Raw genomic sequence first — 18125 nt, 5'->3', positions numbered from 1 at the left:
GACCAGCCAAGGCTAGACCTTCCCCTAGTGGCCTCGATAGATTGAAAGAGGATTAGACACGGCAGTGAGAGATAGTGGTAGATAGCCTTCAGCGGTGAATTTGTCTCGCCTCGACTCGACGCGTACACTCTCGCTTTATGAACGAAACGAGCTTCTAAACGTTTGGACAGGCGCTGATACGCGAGCAGGCGTCAGCTGTTGGTCGGAAACGGGAATTACGGTATCGAAACGCGAGGGTCCCGTTTCCCTGAACACGGACGTCGATACGTCTTAGGCAAATGGCTCCCGACGGCGGTGGTCAGTGAGATTAAGTTTAATTGGCCGGTGGACCCATCCTGAATTGAGATTTATGAAGTAAATTCATTGTTTCGGCCGGCCACCGTGGACCACCAGCACTGATTCGCTCGCCCCGCTATCAAATAATGTCCCCCGCGACGAGGGGGCGCGGAACATCTGACAGTCAGGCTACTGTCGGCCCCTCGAACAAAAAGGAAACCACCAACGGGTTGCCTCTATATCATCTTTATTCCTGTTACACGGCACACTTGTGTCGGGGGAGACTTTTTTTGTGTCTCAGGACCAGCCTGCTTCTCCGAGCATCTTCATTTCGTGCGGACTCTTGGAAGGGGCCATCCCCCTTTTGCACAACGAAATATATTGTAACCGTAATGTCCCCAATTTCCAATCCTGCGAGCGATTCTCGCGGCAATTAATTGCTACGATTGTGGACCCTTCGAGGAATCGAAAAATTAAAAGATGAGAAGCAGCGGTGGTGGATTATCGATTCAAGGGGGCGGTTGGAATTTTATTTGGAAGTGTATTTTATATGAATGCGGGGGATAGTAAATTTCTTTGGAATTGGCGCCGATGGCACTACTTTGCAGGGATATTAGCTTTTACAAGGTTGTGATTTGCGAAGAGTTATACTTTGAGAGAAATTCTGTTAGAACGGGTTAGGTCTGAGCAGATTTAACCCTTTCTAACAAATTTTGTTAGACTTTCTTGGAAACACAAAGGATTTATGGTGTCAACGCTTCAAGAAAGAATTATAGGAATTTATAATCGAGTCTAATAATACCAAAAAAGACGCGTTTCCAAATTTTTACGTAATGCGATTCCTGTTCGCACATTTTGCAACGAGGTAGAGTGCAAAGAGTTAAATGAAGAATTCAAAGTTGAAAATAACAAAATACCCGTTTCTTCTATTACGATACACTTGGATAATACGACTGGCAAAGTTCTGAGATCTGGTTCAAAATCTATTTTTAGCGCGTTCTGAAAATATTGCACAGCGAAAGCGAAGCCGCAGTGGAAACGTAATGAAAGAAGAATCATCCGAATGGCGTGCCGTAATTCCTGTGACTAGGATTCATGAGGGAAAAGCGCGACAGTAGCCCGAGGCTGGCAAGGATAATTAATAGCTTAATTTCAACCTATCAGGAAGTCGTTCCTCACGCGACCGCCGGCGACGTGCGTTTAGAGCTCGGCAACTGTCCACTTTATTGACTTCACCGCCCCAGGGACACGTGTGTTCCCTAAAAGAGGCCTCTCTACCTGATCTTGACGAAATTTTATTTTAAACTCGACTCGCCCATATCGTCGAATTTAAAATCGCTTCCAGAGCCAGATATCATCCTAATAGCATCAGTAATTAATTCAGCACTCGAAATGTTACCTCGAGACAAATATTGTCTTCGTAAGATCGTTCCAAGTCGAGGACAAAATGAAACGGTATAAGCTATGCCTATCCTGAAGATGAGACAAACTATGAAATAAAAGTACATGAAAAAAGAATAACTTATCGTCTCTCTAAACATGCCCAGTGGTTCCTGGATGTTAAAATAAAACAGTCAACCCCCTAGGCGACAAATGTCCCAACGCAGGCAATGATGGAGCACGACGAACATCAAACTGGGTCGTTAAGCGAAATTCTTCCGCGAATCTGCGCGACACTAGTCAGCGCTTTTAGCAGGCCACGGAATTAAGATGTATCGTCGAAATCTGGTGCGGGTAATTTGCATCCGTCGCGACGCCTACGCGCCTTTCCGCCTCCGCTTTCAGGCCCACCCGTCTGCGGCTCGAACACACCCATTCGTGGCCTATTCGATTGTTCAGCAAACTCTTTAAAACGTCGCCCGTCCCACCTGCCTCGGACGCGTCGGTATCCTGTGATTTTCGCTTCCCAAACTGCCCTCCATTAATTTCTCTCCTTCCTATGCAATGCTGTTCAACATGTAAATTACCATTCGTAGGTTAAATTTCTATCAGCTGAAAGTATGCAAGTTGTACAGAACTTATAGAATTTTTATACTACAGAGAGAATATTAATCGCGTTATTAGAAATCGAGTGTCTCTACATATTGAGCTGAAATAAATTGCTTTTGCTGTTTTTCTTTTAACGACAGTATAAATATTCCTCGAAATTTTATTGCCCTCGGCGCGAGTCGTTTGTCGCTTAAAAATAAACGGGACGGCTTGTCTCCTCGTTCTAACAACCGGAAACCTCACCAATCTTGGAGAGCGAGGAGTGTACGTGTCATCGTCCAATTCGCGCCGTGATTTTTGCACGTAGTGCACGCGTGTCACGCAGTGGATCGCGATTAATAGGACGATCAGCGTGATACTTCGTGACGGATTTAAGAGCGGACGAATTTAGAGGGGCCCGCGAGCTTCTCGATCACTTTTATTCTCATTTTTATCTCCGTGGCTCCGTGACCAATCGTCGCGTGACACGGTGTCCTCGTCGTTTCCGCGACCACAAAGAAACCATAAATAACACGGCGAATTTAAAAGCGACGCAGAAGCGAGCTGGCGTTCGCTCGACTTTTGTTCTGATTGTTTCATTAGACTGCGTATCCGCGGGAAACGTAATTGCCATCGCCGAGCAATTATTTACGCTTAGAGACACGGGGACTTCGTGGAGAAACACGCGGCAATTAAACTTTGCGTTTCGACACTTTTCACGTTCCTCGTTACGAGCGCTGCCGAGGCAGCTCGCGACTTTCACAGGGGAGGTAGTCTATCGAAAGCTTCGAGTGTATATCAACTCCAGAATCTTTGATTCAGCTAGTGGTCGATTGCTATTCAGAAATAGCAGAGGTAGTTTCGAGGAAATTTGACTCGACGTACGGCGAGCACGCGAACTAATGGCGCCACATGCTGTCTCAGAAAGGTGGCGCCAGTAGTTTGCTTTTGAATAATCGTAGTGTCCAGCTCTGATCTAGAAGCGTGGCGATACGGTGCTTAAATTTTGGTAGTAAGTTTACTGATGCATCGTGAACACTGTTCTCCAAATATTGACAGACAATCGACCCTCCACGAATACGTCCATAAGTCGAAATTATGGCGTATCGGGTAGGGTCGATCCTTCTAGCCCAGTCCAATACACGATGCGTGTACACACGCGTGTTACGTAGGCGCGGGTACGTGCTTGCCAGTCCCCCCATACGTTATATTAACACATTAGGTTTGCTCGCGTGCCAAAAACCCGTAAGCCGTAAGTAACAATATAAGGGCCGCGAGATGAGGGGGTTGGGAAGTCTCGAGGGAGGGTACTGACGTCGAACACGATATACACGGCGTACCACTTGCTCTCTACGTTCCTTCTTCGAACGTTGTTGTCAGGGAAAAGCTGAAGCACTTCAAATTTGTACAAATATATGCCAAGTGTTCTTCAGCGTTTTGTAAAGCCTAAAAGTAATTGGGTGTGCCTCGTATGTTGCTGGTAAAAATTTTTTAAACGAACACGGTAGAACTTCCGTAAGGGTTGGTTTCGGTTCTCCTAATGGATAGCCTTTGGTTGAATTAGTGAGGAATGATGACAGTTGAACGTACTTGAATTGAATCATTTGACCGCGCAAAATTCACACACAAATGACATAGGGGGTTACAGTAGCGGAACGAGGTAATACATCGAGATGAAGGTGCGTGACATATGTCGTGGTACGTCGTTTTCAGTTGTGGCACGAACAAATGACGACGTATTAGAGTACGTCGTTCCAGCTCGAGTGATTAAGGTAGCCTGATGTGGGATAAAGTGGAACGGTTCGGTATAAGCTAATGTACAGGGTGCTCCACCTGGCGTTGCCACGAGGAGTGACCTTCTTGTGGGCTGTTCGGAGTAAATATTTCAGTCGATTTCAGCCATGGAGAAGTTTGCACAGTTGCGCACCGATCCGTGCTCATTAGCAGGTGGCTTTGATGAACCCTGAGTAATCACCGGCCATTTGCTTGGAATATTCGGTAATTTATCTGATGTGAGTTCCTTTAAAATGTTCGCTGTATTATGCAGTTGTAGTCATTGTCAAGTAATACTGGTTGGGGTTTGACAAGTGTAAGTGTCGTGTAGGAAAATTTGAGCTGGGTCGCATCATGGAGCTTTGCAACAGCTAGCCCAAGCAAGGTGTCTCAAAGTGGGACCACTGCTCCATGCTACGACTTTAAGAACTGCAAAAGGATTTAACACTCGAAAAACCATGAATGTACCTCTCCCCAATCCTTCAAGGGTGAGAATACCAACGCGCAAAGTCAAAAATGCCGCGCGCGCGTATATGCGCGAGGAAGGAGCGCAGCAGCGAGCAGCCTGGCGGACAACAAGAGGGAAAAGGAGGGCACTCGCGCGAGCGAAGGCAGAAGGAGAAGCGGCAAAGGGGGAAAGAGAAGGTCGAGCGAACGATAGGTGCAGGAGAGAAGGAGATAACCGCGGGGTCGGACCGGGTGGTTGAAATTAATGTTGCCCGCTTAATTGGAGCCACCGAGGAGTGTGCGTGTGGTCAAAGCGGTTCTCAACCGCCGTTTTTCCGTCCCTTCGACTAGAAAACGATCCATCGATACGCTTTCGAAGCCTGGCTATCGGAACGTCGCGCAAATCGAACCATATATGATCCACGTGGCAGTTGGAAGTCTTCTTTCAGTCAAACGAGAGCTCCAATTTGTCGAGGAAACGGTTCGAAGAGGAGGATGATTTCCTGGGGAATAAACAGCAGGTGCATCAGCCGACTGCACCGAGTAGACGCAACGAGGTTGTTTTCAGACATGATAATTTCTGGATCTGAAGCCCAACAGACGTTCACTCGCGCGGAAGGGAGAATCTCCGCCGCTGGGTCCAGATTTTTGATTAAAACTGAATCTGCAATCGGCTGTGCGAGAACTTCCTTTGCTAATCCTGATGCTGGACCGCTTGGGTGTTGCAATCGTTGAAAGAATATCGAAAGTCCATATCTTGCTTGAGTATATTTTGCTTAAATTGAAAGCGGAGAATCAGGTGCACGACGCAAAAAAGTTGCAGGTTGAACTATCGTTCAGCTCCAGTTTAGCTTGTACCCTCTTTCCCGCCGTTTCCTGGCGGGTCTTTCCCAGCCCTCTTAAGCGGAATCGTTTGAATGAAGGACTTAACGAGCGCAAAAACCGTCGCGTCTTTTATGCCAATTTGTTCGTGCGTTTTCTCGCTTGTCTAACTCGAACATTTCACGGGAAACGTTCCCAGAGGGGTAAAAAAAAAAAGAAAAAACAACCGGCAAATTGTTTCCTTGCCGCGGCGAGGAAGAAGCGTTTTCGCGAGCGTCCTTTCCAGGTGTCTCTTCTTGCTCGCTGCACGGGAATCGTTTGTTGTTCCAACGAAACTTCTATATTTATCCATCGGTAAAACGAATGCCCCGTATTTGTTTCCATTCCCGTATTCGCCCCGTCACGTCTCATTCCGGTTTTCTGGCTCTTTTTCCACGCGCCAGTCCCGTCCTCTCGGTCTCCGCTCCGCCTCGCGGATTGTGGATCTCCGCTCGCGATTTTCAACGTGTGCACGGCTCTGCTAATTCGTCCCGGCCGGGTCGTGCTTCTGTACACAACCAGAAGTGGTTTACTTTGCCGCGGAGATCGACTTCCTCGCCACACGCTTCGAGAAACACGCGAGTGTCTCTTTCTCGAGGGGCTGCCGATGTTATGGCAGCGGAAGAGCCGCGGAGTGGCTGCGGTATTTTTGAAACATGCCAGGCGACGCGAGATTTTCGCGTTGAACTTAGAACCAGTCGAATTTTCTCTCTGGTGACAATCGCGATTTAAGAATTGATATTAAACTCAACGCAATATAATTTAAAGTGTATAATGTTCTTTTTTAACCCTTTGCACTCGGATGTCCCCTATGAGGGGACATCGTAAATTTAACAAATTTTGTTAAATACTAAATAAATAAATTCTTTATGTTTGCAGCTGTGTCAACGCTTCAAGAGAACTATAAAAATTTATAATCAAGTCCAGTAATACCAAAAAAGACACGTTTCCAAAGTTAGACTATTTTATGTAATGCGATTCCTGTTCGCACATTTTACAACGAGATGGCACAGAGTGCAAAGGGTTAATATGTGTAAACGTTTTTAACTAGATAGTAAGAATAATAAAATTGAAAATATCCCTATAATCACACTCAATTGAAAAGATACACCACGACCCGCAAAATTATTCTGCGATAAAATAGAAACTACATAACTTCCCTTTTTCTTCTTACCAATCACCGCGGAAAGGGTGCGAATCGGAATGTCACCTCTCCCTGTATATATAGACGGAAACAGTAATTCGGTTGCGTACGGAGTTGCGAAAATTCAAGAGGCTTGAGAGGGAGAAATAGAAGGAGGCGAACGGAAGTGGAGGAGTCGAATGGGGGAATGTCACGTTAGGTTCCAAGACAGAGTGACGTTTCCAATGCGAAACTGAGAAATTAGAACAGTCGCGCTGTCTAATGAGATACTAATTGCGCCGCATTCCCATAGTATTGACCTGACGGAGGATCAGATAAGCCAGCCTCCGACTGAGGGAAAGTGACCGAAAACGTTGCTCGATCGTGCCCGTGGAATGACCTGTTGCGATGACTGAAAGATCTATTGATCGACCGCCGCCGTAGATCGACGTCTGTGCAACGAAACGTTTAGAGTGCAATTACTTCGAATGCGGACAAGAATACAAAGATGTAGATTTAAGAAGGTTTGGTTTAGAGCGCTGAAAAGAGGGCCTTCTTCGTTAATTTTTTTTTTTTTTTTTTTTTTTTTTTGGAACACCATACATAGGAGCTCACTCAAACTTTCCATATTTGTTTATACATGGTTCGAGAAAATCTATAATTTTTTTTAATGGAGAAAAACAATTTTAATTTCTTGAAATTCTAGAAATAGGGTGACTCTTCAAAGTACCCTTGAATTGATTTGAGGAGGTGATTTGAAACAACTTTCTCCTTAGCGAAAATATTGTCCGAGGCTTCGTTAAGGAGATAGTAACAGAAAACCTCGACCAATAGGAGCGCGAGTATACCGGTGGAGTGCCTGCAGTAGCATAGGCTACGCGCTAGACTACCGGGGTAGTATGGGCTACGCACTAGACAGCCGCAGTAGTATAGGGTACGTGTTAGACAGCCGCGGTGGTATAGGGTACGCGCTAGACAGCCGTAGTAGCATAGACTACGCGCTCTGATTGGTCAGGGTTTCCTCTTAATATCTCCTTAGCGAAGTCTCGGACATTTTCGTTCAGGAAAAAGTTTTATCAAATCATCTCCCGACCACCTCTTCGAAGGACCTCTAACATTTTTGGGATACCCTGTAAAAACTCCTAATTTCGCAGTGTTACCAATTAACCACGGCCACTAATAGGATCGCCGATTCGCGTGCAGCGCGATAAATCGTGTCCGTTTCACGCGAGGCCGCTCCTGTGTTCGTGTTAAGGCAGACATTTTAATGAAAACGTTTGAAAGAATCGCGCGAAACCATCTCGACTCCGTCGCTTCGCTCATCAGACTGACCGCGTAATTACAGACTGATAACGCTGACGGTGTCTGCCTGATAGAGGAATTATGGAGCCCCGCCAAGACAAAATCCTCGGTATGGAATCGAAAGGTGCAATTAGAAAGTTCTTAGACTACCAATATTTGCTTACCTACCCTTTAGAACTATTTTTCTAGAAATAGAAATCCTGAATTAGGTTCAAAATTCGCATTGGCTATACTACTCACGCCCGTCACGAATTGATGAACGTGTCTGACCAGAGACGAGTCTTCCGTACGATTCTACTGATTGCGTCTGCGGCTAATGACGATATTTTTATTAAAACATCTACATACGTATTTGCATACAATCAGAAACTCTGGGAATTCTTCACACATTATTGGTAACCACTTCATTAAGCCATATGCAGAACACCAGATTCGTACAAACATTTCCATAATACTTCACACGATTAATCTACAGTGTCTAGGCTATTATTTACAGACTCCTAAGCGATCATTAGAATTTTATATTTTAAACGCTTCCTACGATTCCTCGCGTGTTTCTTTTATCTTTCCACTGGGTTTCCTATCGCGCAAACCAGTCCAGGAAACGCAAGTTCGCGGAAATCCGTCGACAGTAATCTCCTCGAGACATTTGTAATTATAACGATGTTCGAAACGACACGTGTAAACGTCCAGAATAATCGGACCTGTTACGCGCTCGAATAAACGACGACGCGTCTGATTGATCGATCTGTAATTAAATCCGCACCACGAAGTCGCGTCCATTGAATGAAAAAGTGGACATCTTCGTGCTTGTTTCGCATTGCGACGAACAACGGGCAATTTCATCCTCGTCAATTATCATAATAACAGCTCGCAGATTACCCTGATGCGCGGGTAACCGCTCGAAATCCCCGCTCTGACTCGCGGTAAATGAATTAATCATTAGACGCGATTATTAAGACTAGCTTTGCCTGTAAAAGGCGACGATTACTAGGCAACAATTATACGGAAAAAAAAAGTGGAGCCTTTTGTGCTGTCTCGGCGAATCCTTAAGGCGGTACCGTGTAAGTTTCACTAGGTTTTACGAAGGTTGCCCTTACAGGGGCATCTCACTTTAGAGGTTTCTTTTTGTTGCGTTCGCGGAAAATATGGAACACCTGGAACACGGCTATCCGGTTCTAACGGAGAATTTGTAAAATTGAGACAATTGGGACGCATGAATTTTGGGGAAGGTGCTTTCAAAACACGTTCATTGGATCCTCGAATCCTTGAACTGCGTAAACCTGGGTATAGTTGAAAAGGATCGTGGGAACAAGTTGATAATGGCGAACCGGACAGTTATTCATCGTTCATGGAGAGCCCGTAATCGCTGTCGATGATGGTTATTAATATCTGGTCGGGTTGCTCCGTGATCGACGATATCCGCATGATACGCAGTATGATTTAGAAATCGCTCCATGGGACTCGAGTACCATTTAAGATCGATAGAGGCCCGAGCGCGCGAAACAATAAGAAAATTTCGATAATTGGATGTTGCTAGATTGCTCGAGGAACAATGTGGGATTAAGTAACCGCGATTTTACGCGGTGAAGAAAAAGTTTTTAGCGCCTGGGAGTTCCTTTACTGAAAGGACAAAGAACGGTACGTTCAGTCTATGGAAAAGAGGAACCTCGACCTTTTAGAATTTGTAAGACCTTGCGAAAATTTTACATTTTGAGTAGTTATTTGGGAAAGATTGAGAATTTGTATACCTGGGAAATCAATGCATTCTAGAATGGAGATTCACTGCTCCGAAATGAGATCATTTCCACCTACATCTTCATTATCCCAAAGACAAAGAACACCTCCCTTAATTTTAATAGTTTCTCCAAATACAACTCGAAAACAATACTCCCATAATTAAGATCTCACTGCCGGAAGCGCTGTTTCAACAGTCATCTTCGTCCAAAGATCGGTGGCTGGGATAGCGAGCCATATCGATATCGTGACAATCGTCGATCGACCTGATAATATCGCGGGGTAATGTAATAATTAATAACAACGATCACCGCGTCCTTTCGGTGCAACCGAAACGGTGTACGACACAAAACGCGTTACGCCGTGAATTACGGTTGACTCTCAGATACCACAGTTGTTCCGTTATCTGGTATCTTTGTTATCTCGGCACGGGAGCGATGAATATCGCGGTTGGCGACGAAAGATCAACGGGCTGAATGCGCACGACCGCGGGCCAATCGATTCCAATGATACGATCTATTTTTAACGCGACCGATCTGCACCGACTAGCATGCTCGAACAGCGTTGTACCAACGACAGACGGTGATAAGGGCGACCGTTCTCGCTTGTTTATTAACCCCGCTGATCCCTGACACTGCCATCTGTAACGGCCACGAACGACCAATCCCGGAGTCCTTTTCCACCGCTATTTATTTTTAGCCTGCCAGATTGAAATTGGTACGATTTCAATTCGAGGACTCGAACTGTACTTTCACCGATAAATTCCTGGACGAAGTTATAGTCGACGAGAGACGATTATTAACGGAGGAAAATTTGAGTCGCGGGTAGCTGGATTTAAAAATTGATATGAGGGAGGTTTGCGTGGTGAATCATCGCTTAAAATATTTAGGAGAAGCGTGGAGTAGCTGATGCAATAAACTGGGTCTATAAGACTTCAACTTTACGTGCCCATACAATTTTATAAATTTGTATGTAAATATGAATAATGTTATAATCTTGTACATCTATTAAATCAGTAAACGACACATTTCTCTCTGAATTCCACTTGTCCGGTGGTTTAGAGGAGCAGAAAAAATCGTGAACGCGTAGGGCCGTCGAGGAATGGTGGTCGAAGGCGACTGCGCCGAAAGAACCGGCTCCGTCGAAGAAGCAGAACCGGGAATGAAGTCATTAATCGTCTTTTCGTGCAATATATTATTTGCGAATTTCCATTTCTCATTATTCTTAATGCACGGGCCCCTGTACGCGAGGCATCTGTCTACGTTTGAGAGCGGAATCGTCTCGAGGCGCGATTGAAATCGTCTTTTTCAGAACGCTTCGTTCTCGAGAGTGTCATTGGCTTCGGGATAAAGTTCGCAGGCTCGCTATCCAAAGATATAATTATAGCAGAATTATAGGAGATTATAGGAGAAACGATGACAGGAGTGATTAAATTGACGCAAGAGGGAATATTTGCTTCTGGGGAAAGTTTGACAATTGGTTCTCTCAAAAATCTGGAATTTTAGACAAATTAGAACACATGCAAAATGTCTGAAGCCAATTAGAAATTTTTGCTAAGATTTTTGAAACCATAGAGTCAGAGAAAATTACAGCTTCGCTCTTCAAAAATGTTTGCTGAAACCCCGAAGCCATGAAACCAAAGAAAATTACACCTTTACTCTTTAAACATTTTTGCTAAGATCTCTGAAGCCATGGAATCGTAAAAAATTATACTTTCACTTTTTAAAAAATTTTTTTCTTTTAATAAAATCCCCAAATTGAGATTTGCAAACTGGTATACTACTGGTTGGTCCAGAATGAGGGAAGTAGAGGGTTGGAACGAAAGAGACGATAGGAGGAGGAGAGAGAACGAGAGCCAAGAACCGCGCCTTAATGGAAACGAGCTAACGACCCGTGGAAACGTAAGCGCAGTCACGTACTCGCGCGTAACGATCGACGAGTGACCAATCAATGGTCATTATTTATGGTTATGGGTATGGCTACAGGCCATGGCTACTTTTCGTACGATTCCGTAGGTCCCGAGAAACACCTTAACGAGTGGCCTGGAAAAATGTGAGCGGCGCTCGTAATCGGCGAGCGCGTAAAGCGGACCGAACTCGCGGCGCCGATTCCGCTCGCCCGATCGAAACGATCCAGCGCGATCTCGCGGGTGGTCCCACGGTCAGGTGGCGCACCCACGAATTTATCAGGCTTATAAAAATTAATAAAAGTCAACGGGGACACACGAGTCTCTCGAAGTAAAAATCGTTCTATGAAGGAATAATGTTGCGCAATTAAAACCCGATAGACTGCGGATTTCATGCATGTAAGGAATGTGTTACATGAAATGATATAATAATAATTAGACTGAGGATGTGTATGCGATTGTGGAAAGCGAAAATGTGGGAAAATGCATGAGGATGTGCACGAATGCAAAAATATATAAGATAAGACATTTCATTTCAATCTCAATTCATTTACTGAATCGTTAAAAATATGAATTTGCATACACGTAGACAGTCTAATAGTAATATTAAGTATGTATTCCAAACACCATGAATACATAAAATCCACAGTTTATCTATCCAAGAAGTAAATTGTTCCACTATTAAAAATGTTCAATCCTTCTCAAGATACCCAAATACATTCGAAAATTCGCGTCCTCGTCTTTTCGATTAATGAACGAAAACGATGGCGTGAATGCACAGAGGCAAATGCGCGTGGAATCGTAAATCATTATCGTCGTTATATTAATTGACGTTGGGAGCGACGAGAAAGACGAGATAAGGCGTTCTTTTTTCCGGCGTTTTGTCGAGATGCGAACGACGCACGCGAGAATGAATAATTGATTATTATTAATGAAATCCTTGTCAACAATAATGCTTTTTAACCGGTGTGTTTTTTCTTTTTTGTTCTCAGGACGAAGTAAGTAACGACCGACAACAGTTAGAGGCCGTAGAATCGAGAGAGAGAGAAAGAGCTAGGCCAGACTAATGACGATATGGCATCAGAGAACGTGAGCTTTTCCGAGGCCATTATTACTTGCCCTTTCTGTGGAATCATTAACGATTTTATTTTAATAAATTGGTTTACTAGCTTTACTTATTTTTGCTGATTTTTGTTCCAATGTACAAGTTGCTTCCACTGTAATCCCTATGATGTCACAGAACTACAAAATATATCTAGTTCATCGAGGTAGGTGTTGCTAACATTGCATATTCTGGTAATAGGATTTGAGAGTGCAAAGCGAGGTTTGAGTACTTGAATAAATTTTTCATGAGTCTATGAGGACATTAGAAACTCTCGTGCTTGAACGTCTACCTTGAATCGTCTTAGCGTAATAATAATAAATCTTAGACCGACATTCATTTCACTCATCCATTGATCTCGTTTCCCGTTCATTTCCACGAAAGCTCGAACCTGGCTCGACTGGTCGCGCGAAAAACGAGACCACGCGACGCGAATTACGCTCAAAAGTGGGTCAGGAGGCTCTAGCTTGCGACATCGACCCAGATATTACTAGATAATTAATGGAATCACTCGAGAAGTAATACAATAATTTCTGTTACCTCGATATGTAACGAATAAAAAAGAAACTATTGCAATCTATCCAAATTTTCCACCTATACAAGAAGTAGTACTCGTACAAACTACATATATCACCCGTAATACTCCAATTTTACTCAACTTAAATTTTAGTGAACCTTCGCTACGTAAACTAGAAATCTAAAACTAAACCTCTAGAACAGTAATACAGACAGCAATCATGGGATCGCTGGAAACCTCGCAGTTCATTTCTTGTACCGTTCAGTCTGGTTTGTTCTTGCAACCGAAAGAATACCAGAGGAATTCTTTTCTCCGCCATCCTTGTTTACTTACGGTAATATCTGGGTTAACCGTGGAATAGTCGAAGGATAAACGAGCGATTCCCTCGTCCCGGATAACGAGAGCCGGATCGAACGCGTCCGACAGCCTTAAAACTGTCAATTCGCTGGATCGAGCTCGCCTCGAAGGCCCTCGACGAGAGCGCTCGTAATTCTCGAGAATCGAGAATCGAGAATGACTGCAGAAGTCGGGGAAGGCCGGTCGGTCCGCCGTGTCGACACGCTTAGCCTCGTTTGTCCTGCGTAATGGCCGCAGTCATAACTCAACCGCGACTTGAAGTCATTTCTGCTTGCTCTACGCGACGCTTACACGCGCACAGGCTATCTGGATGGATCAGATTCACGGAAACGACGGGTCGATCTCCTGGGGAATGATCCACGCAGCCTGACCGAAAGGCGATATCGGTCTCGATCGTTCCAGTAGCCTTCGATGGGAACCGAGACTTTGAAATTGGTCTTCCGAGTCGCACGCTCTTTAAAACGGGCGAAGAATAACGGAGGGCCGTTATTATTATCATTTTAATATTGTTAGGAGTAGAGGACTAATCTGTTGGATGTTTAGGTGCTTAGTTTAGGAAGCTTACTTTAGAAATATTTTTCAACCACTTTTTATCCTGGTGCACTAACGATGTAGCTGTGCATGGCAAATCAATGGAATGAATATAAGCTTTCCAACGTTCATGAATTAGTGGTGTCTTCTAACTCATTAGTAAAATTGGAGTTATTTCTGATACTAGAATCCTTGAAGCTCAAATTATTTCTATGAGTACTAGTAAGAAAGTAGCTTAACTCACCCTTATCTGCCACAAGAAACTCAGACACTGTGAGTTTCATCTTTTACCCACTTTCTCGCGATAATTCGTTTACTTCCCCGCTAAATAAGCCCCATCACCGATTTGTCCAAGTACGAAGGCACGAATGGCTTCCCCATTCGCGAATCTTGGCTGGTCCCCCGTGGCGAGCAACCGTCTTTAATTGCGTACGTTTTCTTCCACGCAGGGAGCCAACGCGGCCAATATTTTAATAAGAGTCACGGTGGCGAACGAGCTCGTTCCCCCTTGTAGCATCTAAAGACATTTAGCGTCGTTAGCGTGGTTACAGTGCTTACGTGGCTAATCGGTAGAAGTTGACCACCGTCGAGAACGTAACGACTTAACGACGGACCCCCTTTCTTCTCTATCGTCGGTCAGTCGCCATTTTCGACCAGAAACTATCGTTATCGACGCTCAAATTTTTCGACGCTGACGTAGCGTCCTTTCACGGCAACGATCTCACGTGTACTCGAGGAAGAACATAGTCAGAATTACGTAGGCAATTCCTTGTGGAATATAAATCCAATTTCGAGTCCAAACAAGAGTCGAAACGAAACGAAAAAAAAGAATATTAATTTTAAAGAAAAATGTAGATTTTTAATAAATTGGATAGATGTTACTTAGTTATAGCCGAAACAATTAAAACGGAAAAGCTGAACAGTGTTCCGAGCGTTCAACATCGAGGCAGCCACTCGACTCGCGCACTCGAGGTATAATTTCATTAGCCGTGATTTAGAGAAACGACCGGCGAGCGGTAATTGAAAACAATAATGAAACTCGCGGCACGAGAACTCGATGGCCGTTAATTAGAATTGATAATTGCGATCGACGCTCGCGACACGGTGCACGGACTTTGTAAAGGCAGCCTTCCAATGGAGGAATTGAGAAACTGTTTCTCTGGAACGTTGTCCACGGTCTGCGATGAAATTTTCCTGCCTCCTTAATTGATTTCTGCGAGAAGAGGGTTAGAGTCTCGAAGGCCGTGGGCGGTTCGAGTGTTAGTCAACAGCTTGGGCAGTATGGTAAAGTGAATTTACAAGGAATTCCAATTTTTATACAGATTTTAAGAGTGGAGTAGTTGCCTCAAAATGTCTGTGAACTCGTAGATTCAAGAAATATAAATAGATTTAGAAATCATCGATGAAGAGGGGTACACTCATATTCGAGAATTTTCTTTCAAGGTTTAAGGGGAGGTTACAGTTCGTGACAATGAAAAATTCGATTTTTTCTTTTATATAATTTGCATCCCTAAAGTGTTTAGAACACGTAGATAAAACGATATTTTCGTATCTAAGGTATTTGAAAATTTACAGCGTCGGCTGGGAAATTATTTATTTGATGTGAGCTGGAGCCACCATTTGGGTCTCTTTTTTCATAATAAAATTGAAATTTAACTGCCAATTATACAAGAATATATTACTTTGAAATCTATATCCGAAAGTATTTATTTTATATGAAAAAAAATTCCAGAACTTCACACATGTTTCATGCATCTCAACGGTAACCGCCCCTTAAATGCATATTCGAACCCAAAACAAAGCATTATTTTACTTGAGAAATTTTTTTACTTCTTCTCTGAAACATACCAAGTAAATTATTTTGTTAGAAGACACAAACCGAAAAAACCGTTCCTGGAGATTCGCTGTATCTTGGCCACTTCTTCGAGTACCGTGATTCACGAGTTAATCGCAACCACGCAGAGGACGACCTAGTGCCAGTCTCGGTGCTAAATTAGGTACGCAGACAGGACGGTGTTTGCTCTTCTGACGCAGTGCTTGCAGGCGATGAGCGGCGAGTAGATTAGCCCCCTGGTACATTACAACAGAGCATTCCAACTCTTCAGACACCTGCGTCGTTGCAAGAATATGGGTCTCTCTATCGACTCGACGACAGTTTTGCTTCGCAGTGTTCTCGAGTATGATCCAGCACCTGTCCCACTTCGGGCAGCTCCAGTTGGTCGCGCTGGTATCGTTAATGAATTCTTAAGCGTCCCCCTCGTCCCCTGGGCTTGCTATTCCGTCGTTTCGTATCCGTCGACGCGATGCTGGCAGACGTAATTAAAAGGAACGTGACGCGCAACTTTAGTGGCGCTTTAAGAACAGGCCAGGATCGTTGCACGTACGCGCCACGACGACGCAATTCATAGTCGTACGACTTACTTCGCGCTGACTCCTCGCTCCATCGATCCTCGATCGATACCGGGTCGTATCAGGTCCGCGGGTCTAAGAAGTGTAGGTTCTTTCTTCAGTGCACCAAGTCTCCTTGGAAGCTCATGGACAGGGTGATTCTAGAAGGAGTCTCAAAGGTAGCTGCTGCTTCTTCTCGAGTGGAGGAGAAGGATTAATTTGGAATTCTTTATTTTAGTGCTACGGTGCAAGTGGAATATGCAGTTGTAGCTGTTTGTTTTTTCTTTTTAAGAGGATCGTGCATTCTTTTATAAAGGTATAATTTTCTGTATTTAGTGCAATGGTAGGAGTGCAACATGGTTCATAAATGGAGCCATTGAATATTTGTTATTTCATGGTATTCGATTACTGAAATTATTCAAAAAGAAAGCAACTAGGTAATTATTATTAATGTCTCCCGTTTGCTTCAGAAAAGAACTTCATACCAAACCAGTTTCTGGAATCACTCTGTAACACCGTGTAAGCTCGCGTCTTTCCTCGGAACTCCGGTGTTCCAGGGTTTCAAACGCCTATCAGCGGCCTTAACAAAATAGCGCGGACTGGTTCAAGCAACTTTTCACCAGAGACGTCACAATAAATATTCCCCGCAATTTGACGTTTCTATTTAAAGTCCGCCCGTGTGCGCGAAGGAGATACACGCGCGATCGTCTTAGGAAACGCGATTCAGTTTACCTTCGGATTGGAAAAAAAAGTACAGAACGTTCCTACGGCGTTTTGCAAGAACGCGTGGCAAATTTATGAGGACTTGATGCTTGAGCCGATGCGTTCCTCTTACTCTTACTTCAAGGAATCTATTAGAAACGGTCTCCATCCTCGGCAGGTTGAGTCGAGACGCGAGCTCAGAGACTGTCGAAGACGTCCAGTCATTTTCTCGGTACTCGAAGTGTATTGTGACACGCGAATAGACGAGTACCAACCGAAACTCGGTGCACGTAGCACGTTTCGAAACATCTATCAGATTTCTTTTCGTTCTCGGAACTAACAGAGGAGGAATTCACAGCGCGATAAACTTCTATGGTGATATGGAACCTGTCCAGCGGGTAAATTGAGAACTTTTTTACTTGAAAGCCTCTAGCTGAGAATTTTCTGTGTGATTGTGCAGAAAAATTGTAGGATACTCTTTGGTCCAACGTTATCTGCAATACTTTGTTGAATGAAGTACCTTATACGATTCATTTCAAATAGTGTAGGAGCTTAAGAGAAGGTTACCATAAAAGATAGAATTTTTTATGCACTTCAGGGATAAATATTTGTTTGGAGTAGATAGTACTTCCACTGACTCATGGGCGTAACTCATTTCTAAATAATTTCAAGTCCCTTAGTTACAGCAGAATACAGAATAAAAAGACTTCAATTTTTTAGAAGTGCCACAAGGAGCACCCCCTTAAAGGTAAGATTCGCTAGATTCGTTCTCTCTTTTTCCGCTAATCGCCGGAATCCGGCGACAATCCAGCCGATCTCCTCCAACCGATTCCAGCCAGCGGTCCCTTCCGTCCCCGCCGATACCAGTGCAATTAAAAGCAACGTGACGCGCGATTCAAGCAGCGAAACCGCGCGATCGAGGCGAGCCGCGTTTCTACGATTCGTTACGCAAAGGCTGGACGGCGTTGCAAAGGGGGATAAACGCTGGAAGAGGCGGTGGATCGTCGGTGGCTGTCGTCAAGGATTGAACGAGGAGGACGTCGAAGCGCGCACCGAACGACACGCCGTCCTTCGGCGACAAAATGCTCTCTGGATTGTCGCCGAGTTGACAGGACAATGATGAAGCAGTTTAATT

The 18125-nt window shown here is 44.3% G+C and overlaps 1 protein-coding gene across 1 annotated transcript in view; it reads left to right on the top strand.

Moving 5' to 3' along the window:
• LOC128877781 (segmentation polarity homeobox protein engrailed-like) overlaps positions 1-12529 on the top strand; it is a 74496-nt gene extending 61967 nt beyond the window's left edge. Inside the window, exon 2 of the mRNA XM_054125288.1 lies at positions 12386-12529. Coding sequence (XP_053981263.1) covers positions 12386-12399 — 14 coding nt within the window. The 3' untranslated portion in view covers positions 12400-12529. The remainder of the gene's footprint in view (positions 1-12385) is intronic.
• Positions 12530-18125: the final 5596 nt, after the last annotated feature.

The sequence above is a fragment of the Hylaeus volcanicus genome, chromosome 1 (genome assembly GCF_026283585.1).
Source record: "Hylaeus volcanicus isolate JK05 chromosome 1, UHH_iyHylVolc1.0_haploid, whole genome shotgun sequence".
NCBI classification, from domain to species: domain Eukaryota; kingdom Metazoa; phylum Arthropoda; class Insecta; order Hymenoptera; family Colletidae; genus Hylaeus; species Hylaeus volcanicus.
The sequence above is the reverse complement of the archived record's forward strand: the minus strand, read 5'-3'. Positions and strand labels throughout refer to the sequence as shown.